Raw genomic sequence first — 16,624 nt, forward strand, 5'->3', positions numbered from 1 at the left:
CATAACTGCACAGTACTAAGTAGCCCTCCCTACTTTTTATCACCAGCAAGTAATAAGGAAAGTTCTTATTTATTAATCAAAAGAGCTTGTGGAAGGTAGAAAATTAGAACAGCTATTGCTGGAATAGGTGATACAATGGTCACAGAAACATTTGGGACAGATTGCAGCTTCTACCCTACTGCCAGAATAAAGGCAGAATGGAGGAGAGGTGACACAGCCAGAATTCCTCCTGGGGGCTCACAAGAAGTGTATGTTGCAGTTGCATAGCACAACCTACAGCACATCATGACAGAAATGAGCCCCTCTCTTACTCAGTAATCTATGCACCCACACTTATAATTAGAAGAGTGACTTTAGCATGGAGAATTTCCCCTGGAATCTGAGGGTTGACACCAATTCCTTGAGTGTCAAGAGAAAGATAGTCACACATAATATGCCTAATCTGGATTGCCTCATACTGGGGACAAGAATGGGAATATCTGAGCCCACCAACAACCCAAGGAAGCATGCTCCACTCCCTGAGTGCCAGTTGGGAAGCACCATGGCAGAGGCTTGACCACTTCATCCAACTCTTCGCTTATTCCAGATGTGCAAAAAAATGCAATTTGAGACCACATCTGGAATCCCTTACTCCCGCTTTGGGAAACCAACCTGCAACGGGATTTCCCGAAGTCAAGTGAAAGCCACCTGACCGAGCATTCCTTTGCTGCACCTCCTACTGCTGAGGAGAGGTGGCCCTCTGCCATCCATACTTTAAGAAGGGGAGTCATGAGGAGCTATGAATCCCTGCAACCAAGATTCTGCCCTACTAATAAATAAGTGAAATCCATCCCTGCGCAGAGTACCGGTACAATGCCTGTGCAACACTCAGAGCATCAAAATAGTTTTTAAGTGAAACGTCAGTAGTGCATAGGCCTCATGGTGGTCTTCTGCACCGGAGTGAATTTCATCCAGTGATTTTAAGGAATAAAAAATGGGGGCTCTGATTTTAAATAAAACTATATGATTTGAAGTCACTGACCTAATAAATTATGATGTGGGTTGAATGAAAGGAGACTCATTGTCCTATGCACTGGTAGTTTGAGGAATTCACTTTATTGCATAGTTACTCTGTTTTCTTTTGTATCACCCTTATGGGAAAACTAAGGGTTTACAAAAATATTTTATTATTATAAATACCTATATATATACACACTGGTAAACATATCTCAAGGATCCTTCATTTCAGGAAACATTCCTCACTAGTTCTAAAGGTACTGAAGTTCTGTAAAAATGTAGTGTAAAAATTATTTACATCAGACATAAAGAGTCATGCAACTGAAGTTATAGAAAGAGTTATTTATACTAAAGGAATGAACCTCAGCATTTCAAATTTCCTCCATGAATAATTTTTGCTTGTCCCTCATTTTGGTTCTGTGTCACACTTTGTGTCCTCATTTGGGCATTGGTAAATTATGGCACATAAAGGCACATGCAAGTGTGCACACGCATACATACACACATACTGCAATAAAAATTAATATTTTGAGGCAAATGTTTTCCTGGTTTAGGTAAAAATTCCTGAAATACTCCAGGTACAAAGTTATTGAACTATATGAAGTTACAGATATAATTTCATTTGTGAGGGATGCTGTGGTTTATGGAAGTGAAGGAATCAGGCACTAACGTCAGACAAGAGCATTGTAGGCAAGGGCTCTGAAAGTTTTGCCCACGGCTTTGCAAATGTGCTTCAACAAACCCATCTTTCAATATTACTGCTATTCCACTCTTGGGCCTCTGCAGAATGGAGACTGATGGTCACTTACACTGAACTGTGCCAAAGAGCGGTGTTTTGTGATATGTACATCAAGGGGTGTAAGATGAAACTAAAACTCATTTTTTTATTTGTGACATAGGCAAAGATATGAACATAGGTATCTTGGGGTGGAAGGTTCGGGGCAAAGTTTTCAGCTGAGCTAGCTCCCATTTACACCAGGGAGGTGTATTACACCCCATTTACCTAGGGAGGTGGTGGAATCTCCATCCTTAGAGGTTTTTAAGGTGCGGCTTGACAAAATCCTGGCTGGAATGATTTAGTTAGGGTTGCTCCTGCTTTGCGCCATGAGATGACCTCCTGAGGTCCTTCCAACCCTAATCTTCTATGATTCTATGATATGCACCTAAATGATATTAGGAGACTGACTGGGAGCTGCTGGGTACTTACCACTTTTGAAAATCTGATCCCTTAGTTAACATACATTTTCAATGTTTATCTATTAAAAAAAATAGAATGTCTGCTTACATAATGTTGTTTTTTTAAAACATTTTCAACAATTTTGAACTCTATTTTTCTAAGAAAGATTGTTTGAAAAAATATTTTTCATACTATGCCTTAAAATAGTAATAGTAAAATAGTAATAGTAAAAAAGCAAATACATTTGTATTAATAATGCATGCTTTTCAAAGATTTGAAATATACAACCCATTAAAGTGTATGTATACTATATGCTCTTTTGGTAATTGAAATACATTCCAAACCTATCCAACTCAGCCATTTTTCTTCATCAATATTAATTCAAGACATTCTTAATCCTCTGTATTCCTACTGAATTTGAGAAACACATTCTTAACTTCCTGCTTTTTCATCCCTGCTATATTTTTCTATGAAAAATTTGAGTAAATCAAGTTATTTTAAACAGACTTAGAACTTCACCGCTTGTAATACACTGCTTCAAAGCTTTCCACAGAGATAATTTAAAATTCAATCTAAAATAAAGGACCTTGTAATGACTACTTTGCAACCTAAAATTACACAGGCATTTGCATTTCCCCAATGAACTCAAAATATTCTTTTATGCTACACTGATAGGGTTTCCATTTAGTTTGAGCAATTTGTTTTGTTAGCTTTTTCCTCTCCCACAAGTCCCCAGCTAGCTGTCATCCAGATGTATAATGTCAAACACATACACAGAAGTACCTGCTTTTCTTCCTTCCATACTAGAAATATTTGATAAATATCACATTTCCTCACATAAATTCCTATATTGCTCCTTGCATTCACACTTGTTCCTGCCTCTCTCCCCACTAAAGACAGGTCATGATTCTTAGCTGGACACCCAGGCTGATCTCACAATATGACCGATATCACAATACATTTACACCTTACAATGTCACGTAAGGACAGAGGCAAGACATAGACTCTGGATCAGATCCTAAGATAGTGTAAATTCACAACAGTTTAGGAGCTGGTTCTCTATTTCAGTATTAGCACTACATTACCCATTCTTGTTACATTTTAGAGAAGTCAATTCCGCAGCATCTATAGTTTCCAACCATCTATATAAAGCATCTATCACCAAGTAAATGCTCTAGAATGCTACAACACTACTAATATTTTCATTTATTCATTTCCCTAAGCTTAAACACAATAAGAGGAAACTTCAAAGGATTTTTAGTACAGATCTGAAAGGCTCTTGCTTGCCACCCAAAGCCCCATTGTCAATACTGTCTAAAATATAAGAGGAGGGTAAGGCATGCATTGCCGTATTATTGTTTATTCTTAAAAGTTCCAGCAAGAAGAAATAAATCTTACCAAAAGGAGGAGATTCTCTCCCATCCTCTAATCCTGAATCTCGTTCCCTGTCTCTCTTTCTGTGTTTGTGTCCACGGTGTCTGTGACGTCGGTGACTTTTTCTTCCACCCAGTGGCACATGAACTCCAATGAACAATGTTCGATGACCTACAAAGAAAGTTACTCTTTAAAAAGTGTGCATGGCAAAATACGTTCTATCATATTACTGAAGTGTCTCTGATACACAATTTATTGATGCAGGCGAAAATCCCAGTACTGAATCTCTGATGCTCCAGCGACAGACCCCCTAAGGAGCATATTGTAAATTAACAATAGAAAGATACACGGATCTTCTTGAATTATATGCTTAATGAAATTACTCTGATTTGTTTGTGCTGGAGTTTTATACAAGTTGAAGCCATATATGCCCCAAATCCTGCCAAGCCTCCCATGTGCAGAACTCTCTGTGAAGTCAATGGAAGTTTTGCCCCCCCCAAAAAAATCATGAGGATACAAAATCTACACAACAAAATCCCTACCCCGTCACAATAGATATACTTTGTGTGCCCAATTTACAAATAAATAGTGGGTAGCTTAAACTGGTTTTATTTCTACTGGTATTTCATTCAAATATTTAAAATGTCCAATCAGACCACTACACCTATAGTCCTTGGCTGTTGAGCCTGTGGAATCCTATTTTGCTGAGGATTGGGCCAAAAGAAATCTAATGAGGTTCAACAAAGAAAAGTGCAGGGTCCTCCACTTAGGAAGGAAGAATCCCATGCACAGCTATAGACTGGGGACCGATGAGCTGGGCAGCAGTTCTGCAGAAAAGGACCTGGGGATAACAGTGGATAAAAAGCTGGATATGAGTCAGCAGTGTGCCCTGGTTGTCAAAAAGGCTAATAGCATATTGGGCTGCATTAGGAGGGGCATTGCCAGCAGGTCACGGGAAGTGATTATTCCCCTCTATTTGGCATTGGTGAGGTCGCATTTAGAATATTGTGTCCAGTTTTGGGCCCCCCACTACAAAAAGGATGTGGACAAATTGGAGAGAGTCCAGCGGAGGGCAACAAAAATGATTAGGGGTCTGGAGCACAGGACTTATGAGGAGAGGCTAAGGAAACTGGGCCTGTTTAGTCTGCAAAAGAGAAGAATGAGGGGGGATTTGATAGCGGCCTTTAACTACCTGAAAGGGGGTTCCAGGGAGAATGGGGCTAGGCTGTTCTCGGTGATGGCAGATGACAGACCAAGGAGCAACGGTCTCAAGTTGCAAGGCGGGAGGTCTAGGTTGGACATTAGGAAAAAGCTTTTCACTAGGAGGGTGGTGAAGCACTGGAATGGGTTACCTAGGGAGGTGGTGGAATCTCCATCCTTAGAGGTTTTTAAGCTGAGGCTTGACAAAGCCCTGGCTGGGATGATATAGCTGAGGTTAGTCCTGCTTTGAGCAGGGGGTTGGACTAGATGACCTCCTGAGGTCCCTTCCAACTCTAATATTCTATGATTCTATGATCAAGCCCCACAGATTCACACATCTCAGTTATGACACAACAGAATTACAGCACAGTAAATCCTTTCAAATGTAGATAATGTAGCATTGCATTGCATGAATCACAAAATGGGGCAAACATGGGAAAGAAATCTGTCATTTCTTATTACACACTCTAGCCTCCTGAATTCACTTAACAGGAAATATGTATATATTACACATACACACACGCTCTTATTTTCTGTTAAGTGAATTTAAGAGGCTAGAGATCTGTCCTATGTTTGTCCCATTTTTTAATACATGTGATACACTGCCACCTTTGAAATGATTTATTGTGCTATTATTCTATTATGTCATACAACTAAGAAGCTATATTTTTCTGAGAAATATAAATATATACTATATGTGTTTTCTTTTCCCCTGGAAATGAACATAACATAGATAGTGGATAATTACGGCTTTGCTGCAATCATTTAGCTGTGTCAATCATAAAAAAAGGTCAAGTACATTAAGCTGATGTAGCACGTGATCTCTAATCCCATGGAGACTAGGGGCAGAAAACACAGCAAGGCATCATTTGTCACAGTACATGAAAGAAATTCAAGTCTGACAGGAATTCTATGCAGAAGCAGAAATAAATAAGCTGGAGAAAAATCTCGACACAGTATTAAAACATGGGTTTACTTCTTCAACTTAATTTCTTACATAAATACATTTAGCAGAGAATTTGGAAGGCATTGTCACTGATTTAGGAAAGATGTCCTTGCATATTCATGAGATTTTCTTAAGCACAGCCATTACGTGAAGATGAGTATTTCTTTGAGCTTTTTCTTTGCCTCTTGTTTAATATGTTTTACTCACAGGAAATGATTTACAGAGAACTGGTGCTTTTAAAGTATTTCAAACCCAGTGCAACCAAAATGCATGAAATAAATAAAAATGTTGCCCATAAAGAGAATTTACTATAAAAACACTAGCAAAAATGTATAATACATTAATAATACAATAATATAATTGTATAATATAGAATATACAATATATTGCATAATATAGAATATATAACTGTATAATATAATAATACAGATCTATGTGTGAAAGAAAAGGGGTTGCCCTCTCAAAGATTTTAATCACTTCCCAAAGGCTCAAAAAATTACTTAATTTTGATTAAGTTATTTAATCAATTCTTGCTACTTTGTGAAAGGGGTCGACACACTTATTCTAGTTTTATGCAGTTAACTATTAAGAGAGGGGCTTGATCTGTGAAGTTCAAATTCAGATGAAGCTTTATACCTCACTTAATTCTGAGGATTTAGGATCTGGGGTTTGAATCCAGGCTCATCTCTACTAAAAATGCTGGCAAATCAACACTAAAATTCCAAATGGCTGAACTACACATGTATCCTCTTTATATAGAGAAGAATATGTTTGCATGTAAAGAGGAATTAGGAAACTGGAAAACTAAGTGGAATAACAAGAAAACACCACAATGGACCACATTCACATTTGGTGTAAGGTTGTGATGTTCCCCAGAAGTACTCAGGGTTGTGAGGCATCTCACCACCACCATCTGCTCTTAGTATGAAGCAATCTTGCATGATGCCTGCTATAGCTCAGCCAACAGCCTCTGGTCACAGACAAACACTGACTTCCAGCTCTCCACAGACCTCACCCTCCTCTTATGCAGGCTAGTGACAGGCATACCAATCCCCAAGGCTTTATCCACTTCTGTAGCATGCAGGGCCTGTCACTAGTCACTCACAGAAAATAACCAGGTAAACTGTCTCCAAAGAAACAGTGCACACAGAGCTTGACTGGCACAACTCAGGATCAGGTACTTTATAACAACACAGCACCGTGAAATCAAGTAAATCTGTTTTACAAAGATTAAGATTTAAGAGATAGTGAGCAAGAATAACAACAACAACGGGTTACATGTAAAAAAAAGGGGGGGGATAACACACTTCCTAGAGCCTATACTTAACTCTAACAAGCTAAAATCCATTTCTAAAGTAATTTCTCACCTAAAGCAACCTCCCAGTATCACTAGCCCACATGGTTGGTACCCAGATTTCATAAATGCAAAAAGCACTGTCCTTTTTGCTTCCTCAGTGAGGGATAAGAAAGAGGTCCTTTTTCCTTTCTCTTATAGTCCAGTAAACTTTTGAAATTCCTCTTTTGACGTCTCCTCCAATGCTTGTTCTCCAGTATGTTTCCCACTGTTGGTTTCACATTCCCGCTCACCCCTGATCAACCTGCTTTTCCTGTTGACTTCACATACAAACAGGACTTCCATTGTGTCAGCTTTATAATGCTTAATTTACATGAAGAAAACAGGGATAGGTGAATAGACATGCTTTTGTCTGGCTTTTTGTCCTTTCTTCCTTCTTACAGATTTTAAAACATAATTTCAATATATGTATACTATCCCTTATACAGTGTCCGTACATAACATCGACACTTATATTAATGACCAGTGTGTCATGGGCTTTCATTTGATACCTTACAGGAGACATTTTGGATAAGTACTGTGAAAGTAGTGTGGTGGGTGTAGTGAGTTTGCAAAGACTGATAGGGGGTGCTGAAACAGAGTACTGAACTGTTTGCCAGCTGGCACCAATGAAATTCCATGTCACAAATGGTAATGGAGTTATGCCATGCATGAATTTCAGTAAGTGCAGAAGGGAATCTATGGGAGATACTAGTAGTGGAATCCTGAATAAATATGGGGAATCAGGAAATCCACAGGGGAAGTCTGTAGAGACAAGAAGAGGTAACAATTTGTTACAGAAGACTTCTTCTTCCTCAATGCTTATCCCAACAGTCAGCTATAGCAATGGTTCGTCATTTGGTCTGTTCCTGTGTAGCAGCAAGGGCTTGGAGGGTCGAGAGTCCAACATCGGAAGAACTTCATGAACCCATGTAATAGGGAGTCTGCCACTGGGCTGCCTCCACCCCTTGGTTGGTGGAATTTTATCCCAGATGTTACAAGCCACCCGTAGAACCTCTGTTTGAGAATTGGAGGAACTGTCGAGTATAGATCCTGAATAGCCAAAGCTGAAGACTGCTTCGACAGTTTCATTTTTTATAGAGATTGGAGTTGCAGATGGACCTGATCCTAGATTTTGCAGCTTTGTCTTTGATCATGAAACATGGAGACCAACCTTAGCCAACTCTTCTTCCTCCATTTGCTGGACTGCCTCGCAAAACCTATCAGGGCTCTCTACTAGAAGAACAATGTCATCTGCATAGTCAAGTTCTGAGAGCGAGAGATCACCGATCTTAATGACTATGGACTATGGAATGCTGCATTATGAAATCCACTGCCCAACACGAGTGCAGGGGCCAAGACACAACCCTGCCTTACAGCAGAAACTGATTTAAAAGGTGCCAACATCCAATTCCCCAGATGTACACAGACAATGAGTCCATTATGCAGCTCGCTAATCAAGTCCAGCAGAGTGGTTGGGACACCTATGCCCTTTGAGACCTTCCATAGCATGGCTTGGTCAACTGAATCAAACGCAGCCTTAAGTTCAACATATGCTACGTGTAGGGGCTTCTTGAACTCACAGTGCGTCTCCGACAACAAGCAGAGGGCCAAAATGGCATCTAACATGGACCTGTTCCTCGTAAAGTCTGACGGTTGGGGACAACGCTTCTGATGTAGCAGGAGCTCCAAATGTTCCAGCAGAAAATGTGCAAACACCTTCCCTGGCACGGACAACAAGCTATTTGCCTGTAGCTCTTGCCTTTGCTTTGCAGTACATTGCCCTTATAAAGAGAGGTCACAATACCATCCTTCCAGGTGGGCAGCCAGGTTCCAGTTCTCCACACCAGACAAAAGATGGCCAGAAGTGGGCGGTACAGGGGTCAGTAGCACATTTTAGCAGCTCTGGGGGGATGCCATCAGCGCTGGCTGTGCATCCATATTCCAGTTTGCAGATGGCCGGCTTTATTTCATCCAACACTGGTTCATCAGTACAAGTGTCTGGATCCAAAACCACAGAAGACTGAAGGAATGGAAAAAAATAAGTGAAACATCTGTGGAGGAAGAATTAAGGAGGCCTGGGTTCCTGAAGGAGTATAATTACAGGCCACAAAGAGATAATTTGGGAGGAAAATGAGAGCATTGTAAGGGGTGATAAGCAGACAGTGAAAGACAGTTGGAGGAACGGAAATACAGACGGGAGAAAAGGAATGAACAGGACAAGTGAAGCAATTGTTACTGCAAACCATCTCTCAATGACAAAGATCTTGCAAACTATGGTCCAGGGTCTAAGCTCCTTTTCCGTAAGCTACCTGAGAAGGTAGCAAAATAAACAAACAATCTCTAATGACACCTGTCAATTGCCAGTGCCCTGGATCGCTCTCAGTCAGGCTCTAGTCCAGTGCATGGGAAAAAGTCAACATGTGTTGTTCTGGTGGGTGATCTTATGCTGTCCATAGGCAAGGGATGTACACCCATCTTGCCAGGTCACTCTGGAAGAGTTTTTTCCCTATGACAGAATTTTTACAGGAGCTGAACTCTAGACCTTGGAACTTATATACAGAAGAGTAAAAATGACCATGAACCTCAGCACTTTCAGAATTAAGTGCAAATTAAATTCTTCAAATTGGTTTTCTCAAGTTCTCTGCACTCACCAGACACAGAACACACACACACACAAATAAACAAGCAAACCACCCAAAATAAACACACACAAAAATCAAATCCCCTAATGATCAATAGTCCCATTTGCAAAGTGAGGTACTTACTACACAGTGTAAGGAGTGGTAGAATCCAAGCCCTTTGAGGTTAACGGAGCCAAAAGCAGTAAGCAACCTGGGCTCAAAGAGTAAATCTTTCCCATCAAACTTGATTGCTTTTTGGGACAGAATTAGAGTGGATGTGGTAAAATTCCAGTGGATGTAATATATTTGGAATTTAGTAAAGAAGTTAATAAACTGTTTCATGACATTTTAATTGAAAGTTTATTTAAATCTGTTAGGATAAAAGCATGGTCATGTGAACTGAAAACTATATAAAAAGTACTGTAAACAAATGTAAATGATAAATGGCAGGGTTCTGAGCTGCGGGGAAGTGCCTAGTAGGGTACAGCAGGGAATCATGCTACAGACAGTCTTATTTAACATCTTCATTAATGATCTGGAAGAGGGAATAAACAACACATTCATGTCATTTTCAAATTGAGAACAGAAACACAAATGAGAACAAATGGACCTAGAGAGATTACAAATAAGGATAGAAAATGACATTCAGCTTAGAAAAAAATACAAGTTAGCACATCATGAGAAAAATAACCCAAAACACATACTCAAAGGAAGGGAGAATCCCAAAAACCAGTAACGACGAAAGAGATGGTTGGATCCACTGATACAATTTGATGATGGTTTTAAAAACTTAATCATCCCCTTACGTAACAAACATGTACAATTCTTGGTCATGCAACTGCATGACTTCCACTTGGTGTTAAAACAGTACTTTGTTGCACCATGAACTTGCTGCCAGTGTTTCTACTATTATTATTCCAAAGACTTGTTTCCAGAGGAGCTAGGTGTAGGAATAGGGCCTAAGGCCCAATCTTCCATACATGTAGTGTGGAACATTGGTGTCAAGTCCCGAGAGTCAACAAGTTTCCATGCCAGTTTAAGGGTCCACACAAAAGCAACTACTTAAAGAATCACAGCTTAACATGACACAAGTACAGAATGTGGGTGAAGTCCTGGGCAGCCCACTGAAGTCAATGACAAAACTCATTGATGTCAATAAGGGCAGGATTTCACCAGGCAAGTGCAGGACTGTAAAAATTCATATTTTTTAGCCAAAGGTAACAATAGCTACATTTATTAGAAGCAACATAAAACATCTGACTGGAACTGGCAAAAGTTTAAAGAAAAAGGAACATATGGCCTAATCCTAGTTTTATTGAACTCAATGACCAAACACTCAATTGGGCCTGGATTTGGCCCATAAGAAAGAAGAATAAATTTTTCAGGGCTTATTTCAATATTCTTTAAGAGCCAAATCCAGCCCTCGTTGTGTGTTTTGCTACTGACTTCATTAGAATTAAGATGCCATCAAAACATTCCCCAACTGCACCCAATTGTGTTTGGACATAGGGGAGTCAGGACTAAATTCTGCTCTCAATTATGAGTTTGTATAGCACCTTGCACAATGTTCCCATGATTGCTAACCAAAGCCTATGTATATTATGGTAATATATTAGATTACTACAAATAATTAGTTTACACTGTGTAATCCTAGATTTGGCCCATTATCTTTAATTGTGAATTTCTTGTGTTATGTTAAGCTACAATCTAAATGCCACTCATGTTTATGTCCCTTGATTTGTTTGCTTGGACTTTGCAGTCCATTTTTAAACTGTCATATCTAGTTAAGGATGCTATTGTGAACAATTCAGAGAGTTAATACATTATCCCTACATTCTTGTATTAGCTGCAAATCCAACAGCAGACAAGTGACTACAACAAATCTTTCTGTAGAAAAAGCCCACAAAAAACATTTTCTAAACTCTTCATTTAATTTTGATTTTGTTAGAACATTTGTTATACAAAGCACACAAATATGTATACTTACAACAGTTTTCTCATCAAAAATAGAGGATTAAAAGTCTGAAGTAACCTAAGTAATTACCACAGCAGCCAAATCAATTAATTCAATGACAATGTACAAAACTGCAAGTGACATCAGTACACATGCAAGGTGATAACATTGCCCCTATATCCTGACAACCATTTTTATTCAGAAATGCTATTAAGTAAAATGAGAGTTACACATGTCAAATGATGGCAGGCTATGATCCCATATAACTTAGGAGTTTTTGAAGCAAAGTCTTCAGTAGCATGCTGGGCAATATTATCTAGATTATTAGGGTTTTCACTATGTAATGCCATCTCCCATGGACTGATCAAAGACTGTCTACATCATTGGTAAAGTCCTATAAAGGTTTAAACCACCACCAAAAAATATATATATTGCTCAAGTTATACAACATATATTAAAAGGAGGCTCTTTTAAAGTGACACACACTTTTAAAAATGATGTCAATGTAAGTGAGCAATCATGGCTTGTTTAATTTTTATTAATTATTATTAATTATTATATTGCTTGGTTTGGCCCTCAAGGAACCTTCCTGCCTTTCCCAAGAAGAAACACCATACTCTGTTAGAACTATTTTTTTTTTTTTTTTTTGTCTTCAGCCTATGGTGGGGCAAGCCATATGTTGGAACAGTCTAAAGAGAAGAAACCCAGGCTGCTCTAGCAGAAGGTGTTCAGAAAGATGACAAGAGCACTTGTGCTTCTTCCTCCACCTGGGAGAAAGAATCTACCAGTGTATGGGGTGGTGTTGAAGATTACCTGTGTCCATCCACCCTACCCATCTGCCAGAGTGGGGCCCTTGGAAGGGCCACATCTTCTCTTTAAAAAGAAAACCCCGACTTCTGACCTGGAGAATGAAGATCATCAGTTTAATCCTCAACCCAAAATGAAAATCTGCCAATTGAGGATTGGATTTGGGGATCAAAGGTGAATTTTAAGACACTTTTGTTCATGCATGCACACGTAAATACTGACTAGCATTGTGCACAGTTTGGCTATATCCATGGCTAGGGCCAAAAGTGTACAGCTGGCACCATGGTTTTACAGACGAAACAGTACATTTAATAGCTGAAAAGACATTTCCCTCATTAATTGTTTACTTTTTTAAAAGTTACAGTGACTATATTACAACTTGAAAATTAGAATGAATTTGAAATCAATGGGAGTTTTGCCTAAGCAAAGACTACAATCCTGCAAAGATTCACATTCCTGCTAAAATTTAAGCATGTGAGTAGCTTCATAAACTTCAGTAGGTCTGCTCATGTGCTAAATTTAAGCACATGCAGAAGTCTTTGGAATACTGGGACCTAAGATCAGGCCCAATATATTTTAAGATACAATCTTTCTGGGAAACTAGATTAGTATACAAAGGATATTTACAGTATAACGATTTAATCAAGAAATACTGTAGGCTAAGTTGATCTGCTCTGAAATGTCACTTTCACACAACACTATAAATAACTGTTAGACTGTATAATTAAAAAATGAACATTCTTAATCAGGTTCTAGATGACTGAAAAACAAAAAACAAAAAGTATACTGTTAAACCTATGCACTGAAAACATAAGAGGCTTTGGCCATTTGTGGTTTATCTTTAAGTATTAAACAGTTTTTTAAGCAAAATAATTTTAGGGATTAAAGACAATTTTTCTTGCTATAAAATACTCTTTTTTAATTTCTACAGGATTATATCAAATATAATGAATGAGTGTCCCTTCTATATCATAACTCAGTTTTAATAACTTTCAGATAAAGGAGGGAAAAGAATATATAACAAGGGCTTTCCCAAACCTTTTAGGAAAGGGTGAGAAAGGGAATGGGAGCAAACTATCAGAAGATTTTGAAATGTGGCTCAAAACACAATACATGATTTTTCCCCATAGATTTTAAGGCCAAGAACGGACCATTATCATCATCTAATATGACCTCCTACGTAACACAGGCCATAGAACTTCCCTGCATTAATTCCTGCTTCAAATCCAGTAGCTGTGGTTGAGGCAAAGCATCGCTTTTAAAAAAACATCCAATCTTAATTTTAAAATTTCCAATGATGGAGAATCCGCCACAACATTTGGTAAGTTGTTCCAATAGTTAATTATCCTCACTGTTAGAAAGTTGTGCCTTATTTCTAGTATGAATTTGTCTACTTTCAACTTCCAGCCATTGGATCTTCTTATACCTTTTCTGCTAGATTGAAGAACCTTTTACTATCACATTTCTATTCCTCTTGTAGGTACTCACAGACTGTGATCAAGTCACTCCTTAAACTTCTTTTTGATAAGCTCAGTATTGAGCTCCTTGAGTCACTCACTATAAGGCATACTTTCCAATCCTTTAATCATTCTCCAGTCTCTTCTCTGGACCCTCTCATTTTTTCAACATCCTTCGTGATGTGTAGACTCCAGAACCGGACACAGTATTTTCAGTAGTAGTCACATCAGTGCCAAAATACATTTTTATTTGACAAAATCTAAAATCAGAAAAAGGCTTTCTAAGTGGATGGAAAATTTCTTGCTTAGAATACAAGCAACCCAATACCAATCGAACCACATGATATGCAACTTTAGAACTGCAAACTACACTTTCTGCAGAGCCCTCAAAAGGTGATAGATGTTATTTTTGATAAACAACATTCACAGCCAGCCATTTTGGGTCTTCTAATTGGAGCTGGGCCCTGCGCTGCTAACCTCATTCATGCTGTAGATGAAAAGGAATATAAGAGAATTCGGGTGGGATTTTCAAAAGTGCATAGATGTATTAGGAACACAAGTCCCATTTAAAGTCATTTGGAGTTGAGTGACTAAATCCCTTGGATGCTTTGAAAAATCCCACCAAAATGAGTTGCAAATATCTAAAACTGTAGGAGACAGGGAATGATGAAGTCTTCACTTAAGGAAATGTATGCAAGGCCTTTAAAAATAATTATAGAAGAACTAAGATATTTTTGCTTCACAACACCTACTTTTTAAGATAGAAAGTACATACAACCTCTGGCAGAAAGAATGTGCATGTATAACACATGCCTCTCTGAGGAAATGGGTCAGGATATGAGAGGCTGGCTGTTTCGCTCAAGCTATAGAGACTCACATTTTCAACTCTAGAGATCCCTAGGTCAATCGCCAGTGTCAGTCAAGATGGTGGCTAGCACATAAAGTGGTGGCTTCTCCAGCATTTGAACATGTGTGGGTCTCAGACACCCAGGGAGTGCTTACTCTGTCCAGACAAAGCATGTAACCTAGTGGTCAGTGCATGTTATGTGTCCCCCTCTGCCTGAGCCACAGACAATGTGAGTCTGTTACAGTCCACAGCAGTTGGGCCTAGCTGTTTAGCTCGATCTGTAGAGACCTATGCTTTCAGCTCTGGAGGTCACTGGAATTGGTCAGGATAGTGTCCTCACATAAATAGAGGACCTGTAGAGAACAGAGGGCATTTGCAGCATTTCCAAAATGTTATCAGATGCAGGCTCTGGTGGTCTACTAAAGAAACACATTCCAGACTGTCAAGGTGCCAATTGATAACAAAGATCTACAGCTCAAGTGACTCTGGTGATCTCGGATGAAATAGCATTGTACGATTAGAGAGGCAGCCGCTCAGGTAAACCCTTCTTAAACCAATTAGGGCATTATAGATAGGAACCAATACTTTGAACTCCCCCCCAAAACCAATAGATGTTAGCAGTTAGAACTGGTCCAATGCAATTTTGCAGTCTTCCTGAAAATTAACAAACGACGCAAAATTCTTTGAAAATTAATGGACAATGAATGGTTAAGAAAAACATTTTTGTTTTCCTTATGGGAGAAAGAGTAATTATGTTGGAATTTGTAGGAATTCAGAGTGAATGACTCATTTTTCACTATTGTAGTGCAGCTGGGAAGTGAAGCTAAAGAGAGGAGTAAGGACAAAGGCCCAACTTGCTAAAGCAACAATTTATGAAGCTGCTGCCAGAACAAACTAAATTTACAAAAAAAAATTCAGCAATGTTGCCATGCTGTAATTTGTAGAAAACCGACAAAATACCCTCACAAAATTCTCAGTGCAAACAAATACTCAAGACCCTACCCTGTTATATCTAAGGATGGGAGAAACGGCTTAGAAAAATTAAGGACCATGGCCCTGATCCAGCAATGCATTTAAGCACATCCTGAACATTAAGTTCATGAATAGTCCCACTGAAGTCCTTACAATTAAGCACATACTTAAACGCTTTGCTGGACCATGGCCTGTCCCACCAAACCTATTCCTTGAATTAATCACACATTTTCTCGGGTTTTGGTTCAGTAAGAAACCCTCTCTCTTCATTTATAAATACACTCCTTCCCCACTTCCCTATATCCCTCCAAATGAATCACTGACCATGCTGCCGTGCTAAGAGATCAACTCAGTCAACTCAGATTAACAGAAAATGATAAATAAAACAAAGTCATTATACTAGAAACAGGATGTAAAATAATCCTCTTAAATACACATGTGCAGTTCCCACTGATGTAAATGGAAGCTGTGTATGTATTAAAGAAAAGAGAGTTTGACCCATATTTCTAAATTAGCTACAAATGCAAATGCATCATATTACCAGTAGAACTGTGTGCTCAAAGATGAATATATTCGGTCTCCTCATGTTACAATTTTTACATGAATTACTCTAATGTTATGGAATTTGACCATATTAATTGTATCAAAGAGTTTGTTAAAATCTAAGAGAGATTATAATAACTAATTAATAACAGAATATGAAAATGTCACCGAATTAATGAAAATGTTACAAAGAACCAGTTTGCCAGCATGCTCCAGGATAACATATAAATCAGGCTTAGAATTAGAACTGGGAAAATTATTCTTAGCAAATAATTTATTCAACAAATTTAGCCCCCTTTTCTGTTCACAGATTATCCATGAATAGACTTAGATTTCTGCTCTTGTTTTGACTGATTTATGTAAATTTAGTTCAGGAAAAATCTACAGTCTGACA

General features: G+C 38.6%; 1 protein-coding gene across 2 annotated transcripts in view; it reads right to left on the reverse strand.

Annotated features, from left to right (window-relative positions):
- The window catches only part of SLC4A10 (solute carrier family 4 member 10), a 171,542-nt gene that overhangs the window by 111,969 nt on the left and 42,949 nt on the right, over positions 1 to 16,624 (reverse strand). For both annotated transcript variants that reach the window (XM_067549364.1, XM_067549362.1), the window contains exon 3: positions 3,572 to 3,718. In XM_067549364.1, the coding sequence (XP_067405465.1) occupies positions 3,572 to 3,718 (147 nt within the window). The remainder of the gene's footprint in view (positions 1 to 3,571; positions 3,719 to 16,624) is intronic.

Source organism: Emydura macquarii, unplaced genomic scaffold (assembly GCF_026122565.2).
Source record: "Emydura macquarii macquarii isolate MOO-44397 ecotype Brisbane River unplaced genomic scaffold, CSIRO-AGI_Emac_v2 contig_1253, whole genome shotgun sequence".
NCBI lineage: Eukaryota > Metazoa > Chordata > Testudines > Chelidae > Emydura > Emydura macquarii.